The 19,570-nt window shown below is 39.8% G+C and overlaps 1 protein-coding gene across 2 annotated transcripts in view; it reads right to left on the reverse strand.

The window, feature by feature from the left end:
- Positions 1–19,570, reverse strand: part of AFF2 (ALF transcription elongation factor 2) — a 446,266-nt gene that overhangs the window by 83,887 nt on the left and 342,809 nt on the right. For both annotated transcript variants that reach the window (XM_075260676.1, XM_075260675.1), the window contains exon 9: positions 8,521–8,558. In XM_075260676.1, coding sequence (XP_075116777.1) covers positions 8,521–8,558 — 38 coding nt within the window. The remainder of the gene's footprint in view (positions 1–8,520; positions 8,559–19,570) is intronic.

A 19,570-nucleotide genomic window follows, 5' to 3' on the forward strand; every position in this document is an offset into this window, starting at 1 on the left:
TTATTTAACTACTGTCGACATTACTAAATTATCTATTCTGTAATATTTTGTGAGAATTGGTTGTAAGGACTTTGTCCTTCATAGCCCTCATAGTGGAATAAAATGTACCAAGAAATGACAATACAGTCTGTAGTGAAAGAACATGACGGGAATTCAGATGCTCTCTTTGGCATGGAAACATGTACGGCAGCATAAAAAGCTATACAAGGTAAATCCCAACTGCACAATAACTGTACGGTATTATGACCTATTAACAGACAATGACATTTATCCAGTTGAGGCTATGCAAACAGGACATGCTAAAATGTGACCTAATATATCATTTTTTACTTGTAGACCGGTGTACCCCATACCATGAAGTTCCTTTGAACCTGGTTAGGGTCTTCCTAGAAAACATCATCCTGGCAGGGTTCTTTACCAACTTGTGCGCAAATCTTAAATTTGTGGGACAATTTAGGGACAATTTTGTCTTAATGCCACTCTATAGTATACACATAGCATTCATAAAGTTGATGTCATTGAGCTCGGTAAGTTGGGATTTTTTTGGGGGGACTTTAATATTTGAGCCTTCATATCTATATACACAGAACCAGCATCAATTTTGTACAGTTCTGATCAGTGGTGTAACTTAATTCTTGTGGGTCCCATTGCAATGTTTTGTCCGGGATCCCCTACCTCATCCTTGCAGTGAATTCTTGATAGTGATGGTTACGGGTGCTAAGGAGTTGAATCCACCTTAGTGTGGTTAGGGTCATCTGTGGGTCTCTTTGGTTTATGGGCCAGATGGAAGCTGCAATCTCAATACTGATGCCAGTGCTTATGGGCCCACTAAGTCTCCTGGGTCCCGGTGTGACTGCATCCTCTGTACCCCCTCCAGTTACATCACTGCCTCTGATTTTTTCATTAATCCTTAAGTACTATCATGGTGTCGATCACACACCACTACATAGACATGTCATTATGATAGAAACCATGATAGTGCTTAAAGGTTAATGTGCCTCAACCCATGGCTAATATTTGTATATGGTATTGTCTTGATGCCTACATGTTCCAGAAAAATCTGTAAATTTTGAAAAAGTACCACCACTAACAGTCATGACAAAGTCACATTTTCCCAGAAACGTTTATATCCTACACTACTTAGAACAATAAAGAGTACTAAATGGTCTAGATAGTCAGAAGACCAGTTTCTTCGCATTGTAACCAGCCATGTTACTCTGAAGCTGGCCACACACTTGATAACTGTCATCCATCCTGACCCTCATCCATGCACACTCTACTTGGCCATGTGTGCATGTGTTATAAATCAGAATTAGGTAGAAAGTTGTGGCTTATCTCCTCTGAAAATGATGGTTGTCCAATCCTACCAAAATTGGTACAGTCAGCCAACATTAACCTAATCTAATGTATTCTGAAAAGGTGACAAGTAGAGTGCTGGAGTCCAGATATTTCAGCCCCAAGTTTCTGATGTATGTGTGGTCCAGGGCGGATCTGGAGTAGGCCTCAGACCCAGGTGTAGATCCTTGGCTCATTACTGGGCCAGAAAAGGCTGCAGACCCTGCATTGCAGTGCAGATCCATAGAGTGAAAGGAGGTGTGTGGTTCTGTCCTGTAACCGTGTTCAGTGAGACAATATTGCGCTTGTTTTTGTTCATGTGGCTGGAAGGAAACCACATGTATAGTTAGGTTTTCAGTGCTGTTTAGTTAGTTGCTCAGACAAGCAGTTTTTTAAAATTATTATTTAGTTTTTGCCTGAAGTTAAGGCTGTATTTTGTTTTGTTATTTTGTGCCTTTTCAGTTTTTTTTCTAAATAAACCAGTTTGCTGCATATTTTGTATCCCTGTCTTGACTGTTTAGGTCCACTCCACTGCTTCTACTGAGCCAACTTCCAACTAACCGGCTTTAATACTTGGCCATCCTGTACAGTATAATACTACCTATTATACCAATAGCCATATAGAATGACCTTCACAAGGTCATTTATCACCAATTTCTCTAGGTCTTATTTTCCATTGATCAACGGTATAATATAATTCACGCAATCCAAAGTGGGAAAAAAAAAATCAGCTTCATTTGCATCTTTAATCTCTTACCTGAATTTTAGCAACTGGCTTTAGAAAACATGGATAATACACGGTCCCCATGAGATGCAGCCAGGCTTTGTTTTTAATGAATAATAATTTACTGCCTACACCGCTAACCATTCTGAAAACATCCAAGTCTTCCACTGAAGGTCTGGCATGATAAATAGGATGAATCATTTACTTTAATGTATGAACAACAGCTATACACAAGTAGGCATTCACAGTGCAAAACAAACAGTGATGGGAGCAAGCTTTAAATGTCTTATAGCAGGGTTGTAAATGAAGAAGAATTATCTACGGACGATCCAAATGAGCCGCTACGTTCATCTCCGACACATGTATCTTTAAATCACTTGTCTTTACGAGTGCGCAGTTTTTTGCAGCTTTTTACCGACCTCTCCGAGTGAAATCTACAGCTGCACGCCATTCTTAATAACATCTTCAATACTAATGCCAGAAGGTGCAATTTGATTACTGACCTGTTATCCAACTAGTTCTAGAAAACAATTCAAACTAAATTTCCTTAATATGCCTATTTTTCTATCCTGCCAGAAGGGTTGCTAATGAATTTTCTGCTTGAATGCACAGACAGATTGAGAACTACGACTGTATTGGCCTGGGTAACGTGGCACTGGCAAACACAGCTTATTTGTACCCATGCACGTTTCCTCTTGAGTATGTTCCTCATCCAGAGGTAATTTTGCAATAAAATCAACCACAATTATTGCAAGCGCCCGGAAAGATTCCTTTAGGAATAAGAGTGGTAATTCAATACTAGGAAACTTTGTACTTGGCAAAATTAACCTTGTAAAGTGTTATTTTCTGTAGCGTTATCTAATTTTTCCCTTTCTCTTTTGTCTATTGATCTTTAATGACAAGAGAGGAAAATTTATGCCTCTGCGTTATGTTTTCATTCATGCATAAGTGGTAAAGTGAACATTAGAAGAAGAAATAAAACATATGTGCGCATTTAGGAGACGAAACTGCAAGTTGTTTCAAAGATGCAAACTCAAGTATCGTGACTCAGTCTCTTATACCCAATAAAAAAATACATGTTTTTACCACTTATAGAGCACCAACATGTTCTTCAGTGATGCTCTCATAATATCTTAAGCAAGCCCACATAATTTATAGGTAAATGCAGAGTAAGCCATCTAATCTAAGCATGGGAAATGTAGTAAACCTTGTAAGGTATGGCAAAAACACAGATGTTGTCCCTGTTGGGATTCAAGATAGTCTGTCAGCAGCTTTGATCCCACAATATTGCTGACTGCATTATAAAGGTAATGGGGAGAGCAGCTGAAACATAGCTACGTGCATGGTCATTGAAGAAATCCAAGATTATATAACCCTGGTGGTGCTGCGACCATAAGTGTTCCCAGGTGGTTTGTGCAGAGTACCAGGGGTGTTATCTTTATAGGATCTGTGTTCTGAACGTTCTCCAACCTCTTCTCTGTTTTTGAGGGTTGGTTGGCTACAGTTATCACTCAAAGCCAATGGTATAACTAAACCACCACCATTGAGCTCAGTGCAATATCAGTAAAAGGCACCCACCTATCACACCCCATTGACAATTCTGATTTTATTTGGAACTGGGGATTTTTGCCACCCTTAGGCACAAGCACTGAGGTGTAATTGCTATCTATGTACTCTCTAAAGCAATTCTTCTTAAACACGTGGTTCCTTGGAACCTAGTTCAGGGGTTCCTGGAGGAGTGCGACATCAAAGGAACTCTTTAATGTTGGGATTAGGTTATTTTAGGCCGGGTCCCATAGGATTTAGATGCCACTATTTGCCTGCGGCGTAAATGTCACGGGAAAAATTGTGGCGTTTTACAGTCAGGACATAGTGGATGGAATTCTAGTGAATCCCATGCCCACTTTGGAGTGTGGAGATGCCACGACTTCCAAAACTGCCACTTTTTTGGAAATTGCAGCATTTCAATTATACCTATGGAAGTGCCGGCGGTTTCCCCATAGTTATAATTGAAACAGAAAGTACGAAGCGGAAACCTCTGCAACCTTTCTGTCCAAAGCGCTGCGGGAAGAACAGCAACGTGTTGCCGAGTTTCTTCATGTAGAAAATTGTGGAGTGGAGAGGTTGCAAATTGTTGGTAGACCATTGGGCAATTTATGTCATCTATTTGCGCAGAAACAGAAGGGGCAAGTACATAGGTTAGAAAAAAAGCTGAAAAATCTATAGGTATGGAAGATAGACAGAATAATTACTGAGAATGTTACCCCATCTTAGATGTCATATTAAAGCAGCACTAATGCTACAGTATCAATGTGGTTTTCCAGAACTAAGCTATTCCAGACCTATATGCGTCATCAATATATAATCAAATGGGGTCTGAAACCAGGGCCCCTACTGACCAGCTGTTTGTAGAGACTGTTTCAGTCTCTTAGTTGAATACCAAGCACATTGATGTCGCACTCCTCCAGGAACCCCTGAACTAGGTTCCAAGGAACCACGTGTTTAAGAAGAATTGCTTTAGGGAGTACATAGATAGCAATTACACCTCAGTGCTTGTGCCTAAGGGTGGCAAAAATCCCCAGTTCCAAATAAAATCAGAATTGTCAATGGGGTGTGATAGGTGGGTGCCTTTTACTGATATTGCACTGAGCCCAATGGTGGTGGTTTAGTTATACCATTGGCTTTGAGTGATAACTGTAGCCAACCAACCCTCAAAAACAGAGAAGAGGTTGGAGAACGTTCAGAACACAGATCCTATAAAGATAACACCCCTGGTACTCTGCACAAACCACCTGGGAACACTTATGGTCGCAGCACCACCAGGGTTATATAATCTTGGATTTCTTCAATGACCATGCACGTAGCTATGTTTCAGCTGCTCTCCCCATTACCTTTATAATGCAGTCAGCAATATTGCTGTCACGTGAATGGGACTGAACCACAGATGTGCCATGCGACAAATTACTGTGAGGTCATCAACACACAGACGTGTCAAACATCGCACATCTTCAAACAGCTGATCTGCAGCGGTCCCGGATGTTGGATACCCACTGATCACATATTGATGAACCTATCCTATTAATAGAAAAATCTGTAATTCAGTCCTGATAAAACCCTTTAAGAAATGCTTCTAATAACTGACCTTCGATTTCACTCAACCATAGAAAACAACGGCCTTTCCTTTTGTGGTCTAATATTTAAATATTTTTTAATAACTAGAAAAATTTGCAGCATTTTATGAAAGTATAGCACAGCTCTGCAATCTGTCATTTGGAGATTATAGTTTAGAATGAAAATTTCTATGTAGCAGATGTGAACATAATAATTTAGCTTGTACTCAGGCAGGCCTACATGGCAGGGGGCAGTTTGGTAAAATCCTCATAATTTAGGCTGTAGTAAGGCATTATTTTTCCATTATTGAACAGTAAAGTTAACAGCTGCTGCAGCACCTCCGGAGATAAGAAACTTTCTGTAATCCTGCATGTCATAGTGAGCTTTTATGACAAGGTCTCTAATAAATAATACTTTGTTGGTTCATAGATCACTAAAAGCTTATCTCTAAACTGATGGCTATGGAGTGAACGTCCTGCGCATGCGCAGTCGGCTCTGCCCATGCCCGATGCCTGGCAGAGTGAATTCAGAGCCGGAAGACGCCGTGGGGACGCTGCACGGAGAAGACTTCTCGGAGGATCCAGCCCGACCCTCACTCATGGACTTGGTAAGTATAATTTGATCGAACGTTGCCTACCCCTGAAATGAGCATTTTCCCCCATAGACTATAATGGGGTTTAGTATTCGATTTGATTAGTTGAATGTTGAGGGGCTACTCGAAACGAATATCGAATCTCGAACATTTTACTGTTCACTCATCTCTAATAAGGACCTAGGAACTGGGGAGCAACAATTAATGCCTTCTTGTTTTAGACCATTTTTTTAAGGCATACCTAAACTTTTAAGAAATCCATAGTGCAGGTGAAGATAATAAACTTTGTAATATATTGTATTAAATGGGTTGTCCCATCTCAAGGATCCTATCAATACTGGTAGTCTATGTAAATTGAAGGATTTGTCTAAATATATTACTTTAGAAATTCTGCTTTGTTTGCCTGCTATGTGAACTTATTCCTACCATAACCACGGACAAGACAGGACAAGTGGTCTCACTCACTCGCCGCTCTTGCTGGCTTCAGTTAATTGCAGTTTTGCTGAGAATTTCAATAAAATGTATACCTTTAATTTGACATATCATGTTACGATCTAAATGCACAGTGTAGAACAACCGCATTGTAAAACCCAACTGCATAATCAATATGGCAACTGTATAGGAAAGCACAATAGGATAAATGTATAAACACTTCATAAAACTACCCAAAATTAGCAATGAATCCAGGCAAGCAGTCTTCAATGAGTTATTCTGTGTAGGGCGAGTAAGACAAAGAAAGTAAGGGAGTAATTGGATGCTTCAATTTAGTGTAAAAGTCTACCTAAATGCAGGCTGGAACGCTTTAACAGTAATGACATCTATGCCTTCTCCCCAACTGAAACAGCTGTCAGCGGCACTTATATTCAGCTCAACATATTAGCGTGTGGCTGTTTGCCAAAGCCATTTGCATTTCCAGAATTACACTTTTACACATGTTAATATTGAAAATGACTAAACAAATAGCATGTGATGAGCTACCTAACCTGTAATCTATGCATTTAATTCCTATTAACTGCACAGACTAATAAAACACACAATGTGATATTTTCCCTCTCTATGTATTAATAAGTATTCAGTCTGCAGTTTCGCCCATTCATAGTAGGAATATTCCTGCAGCTGCGGCAAAGTTAATATTGACTTAGCTCAGTTACCCATAGGCTGGTAATGATGTGATGATGGAGCAGCTGTTTAAGCATGGTTTGTTACAGAATTTACACATTACTGTATGCTTTGTGTACAGTATACACAGGGTGTTATATAGCATGTGCTAAGACAACTGGAACCAAGATAAAAGAAGCCTTGATAACATAAAAAGCTGATATTTTACAGAGGTGGCCTTGTCAATACAATGAAGCATATACACAGTTTACTAGAGTGTTCAAGACTAGGATAGGGACTGTTACTAATTTAATTTCCCTTGTCTGGTTAAATTGTGTTTTTAACACTATTTCTCATTATTATATGCCTTATATTCTGCACCTTTTATGAGTTACTCCCTCTACATGCTATATCTAGAGTTTTTATTCCTCTCTAAACTGATCTGTGAAGACTAGTTTCCGCATACTGCTCACAGTAAGTACAGGAGAATCTGCTCTACAACTCTCTGTTACTCACTCTCTCACTCACAGTTTCAGGAACATGTGGGATATATATATAGAAAAGTACTGACCTGTATCGGTATGAATAAGAAACTCTTGGATAGTGATATAAAGCTATCCAATGTCTTTAGTCTCTCATATCTCTCATCCCCTAAACTTCCTGCTCACTTTTTACGCCATAGACTTTTATAGACATGAGTAATCTGAGTCATGTGACCCCAAGATGAATGTAGCAGGGATTTTCACAGTGAAAATAATTTTAGCAGATACAGTGGCAGCAAGGAAAATTGTGCTAGACACAGACAACACCTCTGCTGCTGAGATACTGCTCTGCTCCCTGTTCTGCTGCCCAGTATGTGATACACAATCCCTCTAGAGAAAGGAAAGGAGGATGAAAGCTAGGAAGTCATGGAGGTGTGTTATAAATGCCATCCCATATTTCAGGAAGGAAGAAATGGAAGATAAACATGTTTTTTAGAGTACAGGATGTCAACAAATCAGCAACACTAGTTTCTGATCACCAACATAGACACCACAGACTCCCGTGAACTGCTGCACTCGCCCATAGAGTTCTATGGACGAGTCCGTGCAGTGCCACAATTCACGGCCATTACGGACATGTTCTATAAATTGCGGATCTCAGTTGCGGCCCGGCCACACCACGGATAAAATATACGGCGGTGTAAGAGGCCGCATTGAATATAATGTGTCCGCAAATGGAAACTCTCAATTGCGGACTTTCATTACGGCCGTGTAAGACCAGCTTTATGGAGACCCTTTTTTGATCATCCCTACAAGACAGAGTTTAAGATGGCATAGGTTATCAGAGTGCTCCAGATGTTGGAACCCAAAGCTGGATGCCACAGTTTGGGGGTCACGTCTCACAATCAACTGTTGAGTTTCTTTCACTGATGTTACTGAATTATGAAGACTCAATAGTGAATATACAAATTGAGGTAAGAGTTATTACTGTATTATATCCTTATTTAAGATAGAATGGAAACAGCACTATATTATATTTTGATTGGTTTCAACAGGGAGAGTAATAAGCATTACATTAGTTTTTCTTATTCCAAGCAATTATACATATAATTACATTGTATATATTGTTACAATTCATACAGATTTCATGGTTTGAGATATGTAGGATTAAGTCTTACTTTACTGGGTTATTTCTCAGCTTTGCTTTTTCACTGGCCTGTAAGAAAACATGAAATAAATTGAGGTTATTCATCTAAGGATTAAAATGGTTTTCTCTAAAACATAATCATACATGGGCTAAAAAGCTGTCCTGGCATACAATGCACACCAGTCCGCATTCACTCACAATATCTCACACTATCCAACACAGAATCTTGGAAAGCAAAAGTAGCACAAATTGCACAGATTTATAAAACACAGTATGTGGTCAAATGAACTTGGCATAACTCACTAAAAATATTAGAAAATGTTCTTTTCCTTATGTCACCTTGTACCGAACATACTTTACACCAATGAATCTTTCCCATTATGTTCTGTCTAAAATAAAATTAAAAAAACTTTGCAATAGTCCAGATCACATTCTATGGTCTTGCGCTACAGTTCCTGGGCAAACCTTTATGCAATGGGGGTAAATGGAAGTGACAGAATTACATATGATGGTAGCCCTGTATCATTAAACGCACAGACTGTAGTTTATAGCCCTGGAGACACAACTCTACATATAAGATAGGAGGCTTAAAGGAGTTGTCCAGGATATTGTACAGTCTTTTGTATTTTACGATGGGGAACGAGTAAAAAAAAATATAAAAATAAAAACTTGTCCCCAGATGCTCCCAGGGTGGTCCAGTTCTGCAGCTCCATTGTTTTCTTCAAGCAGAAGTCCCCACCGCAATCAGCAGCCTCACTGAAGGACATGGGACGTCACCACTTGGAAAGTCCTGTTTTTTTTCTTTAGGCTGATGATTGGCTCCAGAAGTCACATGACCTCTGAGGCCAATCAGCTGCCTAAGAAAAGGGACACAGGACGTCACATCCAATGAGGACTTCAGGCAAAAGAAGACAGCAGAGCAGCAGGAGGCACCGGAGCACGGGGGATTGGTGAGTATGGTTTTTTATGCTATTCCAGAACCATTGGATTTTTGGGTTCCCACAAATGTTGCATATCTCTGAGCATCATGGTGGCTCAGTGGTTAACCCTGTAGTCCTATATAACATATTTAAGGAGTTTATATGCTCTCCCTTTGTTTGCATGGGTCTCCTCTGGGTACTCTGGTTTCCTCCCAAATGCCATGGGTGAATGGACTTCTGAACATCTGACCCTTGTGGGTTTTGGAGATGAGCACCTATACTTCAACTGCTAACTCTTACTCCACAATGTTCCCTGCACTTTGAGTCCCTCGGTGAGAAAAGCGCAATACAAATGTATGTCATTGTCATACCTCTGTTGGAATGATGTAGACAGGCGAGGAAAGCATTAGCCTATGGACTATATCTCTGTCGTTCCCATAGCCTATGAATGGACTGGCAGTGCTTATACCTAAACATCATTGTATTTCAACATGGGACATCAACCCTTGTTCTTGTGAACAGTAGAGGTCCCAAAAGGTGGGAACCCCATTTTTCAGACATTTGATCATCCTATGATAATCTGTTTTCAGATACAATTCAGATCAGGGTCTTGGACTAGTTGACCTTCATTTCACCAAATTTGTCAGGCGGGCAAAAAAAAAAAAAAAATTGCCCCTTCTTTACCGAAGGACAGTCCTCAACAGTAGTCTGCTCCCTCTACTATGAATTGTGGGACATAGAACAGAACTTCTCATTTTTTAACCACATGGAATTTGCAAGAATTATAATATTATAATGTAGTAATATTATCCCAAAAAAATGCAATTTTTGATCAGTTTCTTTCACGATTCCTCAGTAGAAAAACACTCTTTTTTTTTCATTTCCTAGTATCTGAGACATCATCTTTTATGAACACTTTTATTATTTAAATTCATATTTATGGATAAGAATACAATTATTTTTATAGCACTCCAAAATGGAGAAAAGGGGGTAAAAAATCAAAATGCATTCCCTCACTCTTACAGTATATTGGCACTTCAATGCATTGTAATTTTCTTGTAAAGTGCATAAAAGCAGAATCTGACAGTGTTAAAACACTAATACACTCAGCTCTATAAATGGCTTTGTGGATGTGGCTGGTGGTCCGCCCGGCTTCCATTGAAACGCGCCATGAAATGATCATTGCTATTAGCATACTTATTCCTTCCTCGTGACAAGTGAACTCACGCCACAATAAATGAGCTGCAGAAGCTAATGCTAAACAATGCAGCCCTGATCTTTCAAGACGAGAATATCCGACATAAGAAAAACAACTACGCTATTATTATGGCATAGACTGCAATATAGACAGCCTGAATTAAAGGAGACCGTAGACCTGATAGTAATAAAGCTGATCCCATTTGGTAGGAAATATAATTCAGGCATTCAAGATCAGTTGAGTTCAATTAAATCTATTTTAATTAGAAATTTGTATTGGAATATTTATCATTGAAAATGTAACAATTGTTAAAAGTTGTTGCCTTTGTTTCTGAGGCTACCTTAAAGGGAGTTTGTCACCAGTAACCAACATGGGCCACCAGTCCCATAGGTGCAATGGTCTCCTAAATCAAAGTGTTTTCCTCCTTTGCCAAAATATTGATATTTTTGTCATTATGCAAATTATCTTTATAGAGCAACATGGGTGATTTCCTCTTACCTCTTTAAAGCACAGACAATGCCATTGCAAGGGCAAACAGCTTTTTATTCAGGTACATAGTGTAAAACCAAATCAGTATATTCTCAGTGTAATGCAGGACAGGTAAGGTCCTCCTAGGTGGGAGATGCTCTTTATAGCCACTCTCTATTGTCGCCAAGAAAAAGCCCTGAATATGAAACCCACTTAATCAACTCATAATTCTGTACTAAGTGTGAGAAGGTGACAAGCAGAGTGCTGGAGTCCATATACTTTAGATCAGCCCCAGGTTTCTGACATATGTGTGGTCCAGGGTGGATCTGGAGTAGGTCTCAGTCCAGGTGAAGATCCTTGTCTCATTACTGGGCCAGACAAGACTGCAGATCCTGCATTGCAGTGCAGATCCATGGAGTGAAAGGAGGTTCTGTCCTGTAATCCTGAGTCCGGAGAGACAATATTGCTCTTGTTTTGTTCATGTGGCTGAAAGTAATCCACATGTATAGTTAAGTTATCAGTTCTGTTTAGTTAGTTGCTCAGACAAGCAGGTTTTTATTTATTTTTATTTTTTTTGCCTGAAGTTAAGGCTGTATTTTGTTTTGCTCAATTTGTGCCTTAAGTCAAGATTTATTTATTTTCCTGTTTTTTTTCTAAATAAACTAGTTTGCTGCATATTTTGTGTCCCTGTATTGACTGTTTGGATCCGCACCACTACTACTCTACTGAGCTCACTTCCCCACATAAAATACATGAAACAGGGATTTTTTTTTTTTTTTTTTTTAATTTGTCCACCCCTTTGAATCCTATTAATAGGCAGAACACAGACTGCCACAAACAGCCTGTATTTTGCTCTTGGCAGCAGCCAGCTACCGGGGATTCCATTTTCCTAATGTCTACAGGGTAATTATTGAAAGTCGTTTTGAGCATTGTATTACAGATTCACCCATGATCTAATTTCAAGACTACTTTTATTATCAATGCAATGCAATTTATGGACATGAAACATTTTCACACATGAGATTTCATTAAGTATTACATTATGTATTTCCGAGAGTGGAATGGTTGACTTAACCTGACATTAGATAGCGCTGGATTACATTTTGTGCCATCTTTCTCTCATCAGAGCTATAAAACTACAATGAATGAGTGCTGTAAATAAAGCAGCAAAATGGATGATAAGAACCTAAACGCATAGTAACCATAAAACAAATTCCAAATCTGTATACGGCTTCTCCCCACCTCCTCCCTTCCTCATAGCTGCAGGCTTTAACCTAGGTTCCCTAGTGGGTAATCACTATCTCGATATGAATGAGCTGGCGTCTTAATCTGCTCTTCCTAATCACATTTTTTGCAGTTCTCGGGCTGATGAAAATCCTTACAGTATATTCTCCCAAAATGCCACTTATTAGCTGATTGAACACACAGTTTAATAATAAGGTCAGCTTTCCTAAGGTTATCATGGCACGGGGAAGGATCAGCGAGGGTATAGAGCTATCAATTGGCTTCGAAGATGGTAAGAAAGGCCGAGTTATGGCCAAATTTTCGGATCAATTTCGTCTTGTTGGAAAAAAAACAAACACCAAATCATCCAAATGAGTAAATTCCATGGCCTCTCCGCCTGCCTTAGACATAGAGGCTAGGTCGAGTTTATTGCTGAACCCATTGATCTGTGTACAGTCCATTTATCATTCATGAAAAGAGCCAGTGATCTTCACAGTATATTAGAAGAAACAACTGAGATCATCTGTCAACGGGCCTCTTATTTCTGTTTCCCTCTCCACAGGGACCACATCTCCTTCGATTCTTCTTGAATTAAAATGTTGCTAAGAAACACAGCTGGGGGCACCGATGGTAGAATAGCTTCAGTCTATCAAACTGTTTAAGCAGCTGGAGTTTTCAGTGGTGATTTTTTTTTTCCCCCGAACAATCATGCATAATTATGGAACACAAGCCATACTCCAATACCCCAGAATATCACATATGTTTAATGTAAAGTGGGACAAAAAAAACCTTTTCTAATGCAAATGTGAGGTGAAATTCACTATTATCATTGCTGGACTCTCTCCAATGGCTTATTTGGAGCTGTCATTTTCCAGAAATTAGTGCACCCACCAAGGCATCATGGGATGTATTTGGATGAAGCAATCTAGCAGAATAATCCAAAGTGCTGTCATTTCAATTCTTTTGTTTAAAATTAAATGGCGATGTCTAAGATGGTCGTAAAAAAAAATAAAATGAGAAAATAGATTTTTTTAAAAAAGGATATGCAAAGTTACCATCTGCATAATATATTCCTGAATATTATTTTTTATAGGAGGAAAATAAAATTTATTGCAGTTCAAACTGGTATTTCATTTCTGTATAAACTAAGTATAGTTGTTGTTTTTTATTTATTTTCAATATGCAGTTTATATTTATTAACAGCTTCTCGATGGGCCTATCTGGGCACTTCGCTTGCTTTTGTCATATACTAACAGTTATCTGTGAACTCTACCAGTACTGCTCATGTCTTACAGTACTGTAGGTCCAGGATACTGCTGCCATCTCATGCTTCCATGCATTAGCACAGCATTTTTTTTATTTAATGTAGATTGTGAGCCTCATATAGGGCTCACAATCTACATTTTTTCCCTATCAGTTTGTTTTTGGAATATGGGAGGAAATCCACGCAAACACAGGGAGAACATACAAACTCCTTGTGGATGTCATCTTCGAAGGATTTGAACCCAGGACTCCAGTGCTGCAAGGCTGCAGTGCGAACCACTGAGCCACTGGGTTGTCCCTGCCTTAGTATAAAATTATTCCCATATTGCATTCTCTTTCTGATAAAGATTCTTTCCCCATGCCGAGAGAAACACTTATGCTGCTTGTTTGTTCTCTACCCACTTCTCCTGCAGATTTAACTGTGGTTTCTCTCCCCTCTCTATGCTGATTCTGCCTGCCTCTATCCTGCAGACTCTGCCAGAGTGCCCTCCTCTCTATATACTGATACTGCCTGCCTCTATCCTGCAGACTCTGCCAGAGTACCCTCCTCTTTATATGATGATACTGCCTGCCTCTATTCTGTAGACTCTGCCAGAGTACCCTCCTCTTTATATGATGATACTGCCTCCCTCTATCCTGCAGACTCTGCCAGAGTGCCCTCCTCTCTATATGCGGATACTGCCTGCCTCCATCCTGCAGACTCTGCCAGAGTACCCTCCTCTCTATATGCTGATGCTGCCTATATCCTGCAGACTCTGCCAGAATGCCCTCCTCTCTATATGCTGATACTGCCTCCCTCTATCCTGCAGACTCTGCAAGAGTACTCTCCTCTCTGTATGCTGATGCTGCCTCTATCCTGCAGACTCTGCCAGAGTGCCCTCCTCTCTATTTATGTAATGTTTCAGCCACATTCTTTCTTCCCTGTTATTTCTGTAACCAGTGATAGGGGAAGGACGGTAAGTATACATGATGTCATCAGCAGCTACAAGCAGTGTCCTATCCAATCTATGATAGATGCAGCAACACAGCCATCTATGATAAGGAATTACATAGACTCTACAGCAATAAAATTATATGAAAATTTTTTATAAAGCTTAGTTATATAATAGCTAAATTTTTTAATTTAGGAAGTAAATGAATGATTAAAAAAGAATCTATGTAATCTATGCCTTCAAAACTGCATGTACCAAAAAATCCAAAAATGTGTCCAGCCATGCAGTGGTTAACAATCATTAGGATACAAATGACAGAACTCTTACTGAAACTTTGGAACATCTTAAAATAAAACATCCCTGCCAGTATTTTAATGGTACGTTTTCAAGTCTAAATGAATTTACTTCCTAGTTCAATGAGTGTTGTAAAAACATTGTGCCATATTCTGATGATGATTAACTGTGCGGCGAGGTCCTGTAGTTACTCCATTGCAGAGACAGTACAATAGCCCATTACTGAAGGAAAATAAAGCATGTTTCAATCCAATGTACATTCCAGTCGAATTAGAAAATTGGTTTGGGGCATTTGGCTGTTGGTAGTGAATGCATAAAAAATAATATTCCTTAAAATATCCAAGTCTCTGTAAATCATGTTACCATGACTCAAATTCCATTTTCTCAAATTCTTTAGTTTAAGAAATTAGAAAAATACTTATATAAGTATCCTTTCATTCAAGAGAACGTTACATGGGTCTCTCAAAATCAAGAACCCAGGCTAATGTTTTTCCTTATCTTTAGACAATGTCACAATGTTTAAGTGGAGGTTTTGGCTATTTGCGTGTCCTGAGAGTACACTAGAGAAGAAACTAAGATGACCTGTGTTTTATTCTGCAGAACTTCACTATTTAACTTATTAAAGGGGTTGTCAAGGTAAAAAGGGACAATCCTTTTAACTTTTAAATCAGCCGGGGTCATTGAAAAAAATAAGAAAAATTCATACTCGCTTGTCCCCCAATGCTCCAGTGTCCTCCTGGCATGTTCCATTCCTTCTGCTGAACAGGTGCCTTTTGATGTTGTGCTGAAGCCTCTGATTGGCCTCAGTGGTCACGTGAGTGTTGAGGCCAATCAGCAGAGAGCCCGCAATGTCACTACCTGTCACAAGTCCTCATCCAGAGGCCCCCTGAGGCCGCTGATTGACCACAGCGGTCACATGAACACTGAGGCCAATCAGCGTCTTCAGTGGAACTCCAGAAGAGGCTCGGGATAAGCCAAAGGAGCAGAAGAACCAGAATGCATCAGGACAACACTGCAGCATAGGGCACAGGTGATTTAAAAGTTAAAGGGATTGCCCAATTTTTTTTTGTCTCTCGCATTTTGTCATTTATAACTTTTTTACATTCAGGTATTAAGCCTAAGTTATTGCAAAACCAGTTGTGCTTTCTACCAGGGTCAGTTTGGAGCACAGATAAGTTCAAATTAAAATTCTGTTTGATTAAAATCTTGAGGAAAGTTTAAGAAAATCTCCATAGTCAAAAGGATGTGTTCTAACATGCAAAACTTGGCACAGTCCTGGGGGCCTTTAAGTGACCATATATAGGAGATAATTGCCTGCTGAATTTGCTGATATTGCCAAAAACTGGATGACCATCTTTTGTACATAGACAGTGTCCTGGGTTATCCATTGACAGCAGATATCGGAGTAAAGAAGGTTTGGTCATGTTGGATTTCAACATGTCCAATCTTTTTGTTCTGATGGTAGATAAGTCACCAACTGAGGTTGGAATGTGATTAATAATTGAACAAGTGCCTAACTAACAGCTGGTGATCTAATGTCTATAACCATCTCTAGTTAGACCATACCATGCCATGCCATGACAGTATATACAGTCCTATGAAAAAGTTTGGGCACCCCTATTAATCTTAATCATTTTTAGTTCTAAATATTTTGGTATTTGCAACAGCCATTTCAGTTTGATATATCTAATAACTGATGGACACAGTAGGCTGCATTCACACAGAGTAACGCCAGGCGTCATTTGTGTGTAATTTGTGTGTCTTTTACGGCCGTCATAAAACGTTTACATATAGTTCTATAGGAAAAGACGCCCGTCATTTACGGCCGTCATTTACGGCCGTCATTGTAATGACGGCCGTAAATGACGGCAGTAAATTACGGACGTCTTTTCCTTTAGAACTCTATGTAAACGTTTTATGACGGCCGTAAAAGACACACAAATTACACACAAATGACGCCTGGCGTTACTCTGTGTGAATGCAGCCTAATATTTCAGGATTGAAATGAGGTTTATTGTACTAACAGAAAATGTGCAATATGCATTAAACCAAAATTTGACCGGTGCAAAAGTATGGGCACCTCAACAGAAAAGTGACATTAATATTTAATAGATCCTCCTTTTGCAAAGATAACAGCCTCTAGTTGCTTCCTGTAGCTTTTAATCAGTTCCTGGATCCTGGATAAAGGTATTTTGGACAAACAATTCAAGTTCAGTTAAGTTAGATGGTTGCCGAGCATGGACAGCCCGCTTCAAATCATCCCACAGATGTTCAATGATATTCAGGTCTGGGGACTGGGATGGCCATTCCAGAACATTGTAATTGTTCCTCTGCATGAATGCCTGAGTTGATTTGGAGCGGTGTTTTGGATCATTGTCTTGCTGAAATATCCATCCCCGGCGTAACTTCAACTTCGTCACTGATTCTTGAACATTATTCTCAAGAATCTGCTGATACTGAGTGGAATCCATGCGACTCTCAACTTTAACAAGATTCCCGGTGCCGGCATTGGCCACACAGCCCCAAAGCATGATGGAACCTCCACCAAATTTTACAGTGGGTAGCATGTGTTTTTCTTGGAATGCTGTTTCTTTTTGGACGCCATGCATAACGCCTTTTTTTATAACCAAAAACTCAATTTTTGTTTCCAAAATGAAGCTGCCTTGTCCAAATGTGCTTTTTCATACCTCAGGCAACTCTATTTGTGGCGTACGTGCAGAAACGGCTTCTTTCTCATCACTCTCCCATACAGCTTCTATTTGTGCAAAGTGCGCTGTATAGTTGACCGATGCACAGTGACACCATCTGCAGCAAGATGATGCTGCAGCTCTTTGGAGGTGGTCTGTGGATTGTCCTTGACTGTTCTCACCATTCTTCTTCTCTGCCTTTCTGATATTTTTCTTGGCCTGCCACTTCTGGGCTTAACAAGAACTGTCCCTGTGGTCTTCCATCTCCTTACTATGTTCCTCACAGTGGAAACTGACAGGTTAAATCTCTGAGACAACGTTTTGTATCCTTCCCCTGAACAACTACGTTGAACAATCTTTGTTTTCAGATCATTTGAGAGCGGGCTGTCCATGTTCGGCGACCATCAAACTTAACTGAACTTGAATTGTTTTGTAGAAAGAAATGGTCCAAAATCCCTTCATCCAGGATCCAGGAACTGATTAAAAGCTACAGGAAGCGACTAAAGGCTGTTATCTTTGCAAAAGGAGGATGTACTAAATATTAATGTCACTTTTCTGTTGAGGTGCCCATACTTTTGCACCGGTCAAATTTTGGTTTAATGCATATTGCGCATTTTCTGTTAGTACAATAAACCTCATTTCAATCCTGAAATATTACTGTGTCCATCAGTTATTAGATATATCAAACTGAAATGGCTGTTGCAAACACCAAAATATTTAGAACTAAAAATGATTAAGATTAATAGGGGTGCCCAAACTTTTTCATAGGACTGTATCAATACCGTAAAAAAAAGATTTGTCATCCAGTTCAGCCTAAAGGTTTTTTTATGTAGATTGTGAGCCCCATATAGGGATCACAATGTACATTTTTTTTCCTATCAGTATGTCTTTGTAGAATGGGAGAAAATCCATGCAAACACAGGGAGAACATACAAACTCCTTGCAGATGCTGTTCCTGGCAGGATTTGAACTCAGGACACAGCGCTGCAAGGTAACAGTGTTAACTAGAGATGAGCGAGTAGTATTCGATCGAGTAGGTATTTGATCGAATACAACAGTATTCGAAATACTCGTACTCGATCGAGTACCACTCGCTATTCGAATGAAAAAGTTCGATGCAGAACCAGCATTGATTGGCCGAATGCTATACAGTCGGCCAATCAATGCTGGTTCTTCTCCTACCTTTAGAAGTCTTCTCCGTGCAGCTTCCCCGTGGCGTCTTCCGGCTCTGAATTCACTCTGCCAGGCATCGGGCCTGGGCAGAGCCGACTGCACATGCCGGCGCTACAAGAAAATGGCCGCTTTGACTGTAAGCAGCCATTTTCTTGTAGCGCGGGCATGCGCAGTCGGCTCTGCCCAGGCCTGATGCCTGGCAGAGTGAATTCAGAGCCGGAAGATGCCGCGGGGACGCTGCATGGAGAAGACTTCTCGGAGGATCCAGCCCGACCCTCACTCGTGGACTTGGTAAGTGTAATTTGATCAAATGCTGCCTACCCCTGAAACGAGCATTTCCCCCCCATAGACTATAATAGGATTCAATATTTGATTCAAGTAGTGGAATATTGAGCGGCTACTCGAAACGAATATCGAACATTTTACTGTTCGCTCATCTCTAGTGTTAACCACTGAGCCACCGTGTTGCCCCTAGTTCAGCCTAAAGGTTGAGGTTGATCCAGAAGGATGCAAAAACCCTATGCACCAAATTTCCTCGTTCCAGGAAAAGTTCCTAGGAAACTTTAAATTCTACAACGTACTGATAAAACATCAGGACATAGATTGTTAATTCATACAAATTTAGTATTCAATTAATGAAACTTTATAGAAAATGGATGAAAAACACTGAAGCTGGAAATTCTTTTCATTAAGCCGAGGAAATCACCCTTAATAATTGGAGTTCTCCAGAGCTGTACTATAAATCTCTGGACAGCCTGAAGGTAGCACAATTATATATGACATGGAAGAGCCCTATTAGCACATGGAAGTGGTCTATTAAATATAACATGGAGACCCTAGTGAGAACAATGTCCCAAAAGCAGGCATCTTTAATTGCTTTCCTAAAACTTAACCTTATCTTGAAGACGGAGAGCTTTGTGGT

The sequence above is a fragment of the Leptodactylus fuscus genome, chromosome 11 (genome assembly GCF_031893055.1).
Source record: "Leptodactylus fuscus isolate aLepFus1 chromosome 11, aLepFus1.hap2, whole genome shotgun sequence".
NCBI lineage: Eukaryota > Metazoa > Chordata > Amphibia > Anura > Leptodactylidae > Leptodactylus > Leptodactylus fuscus.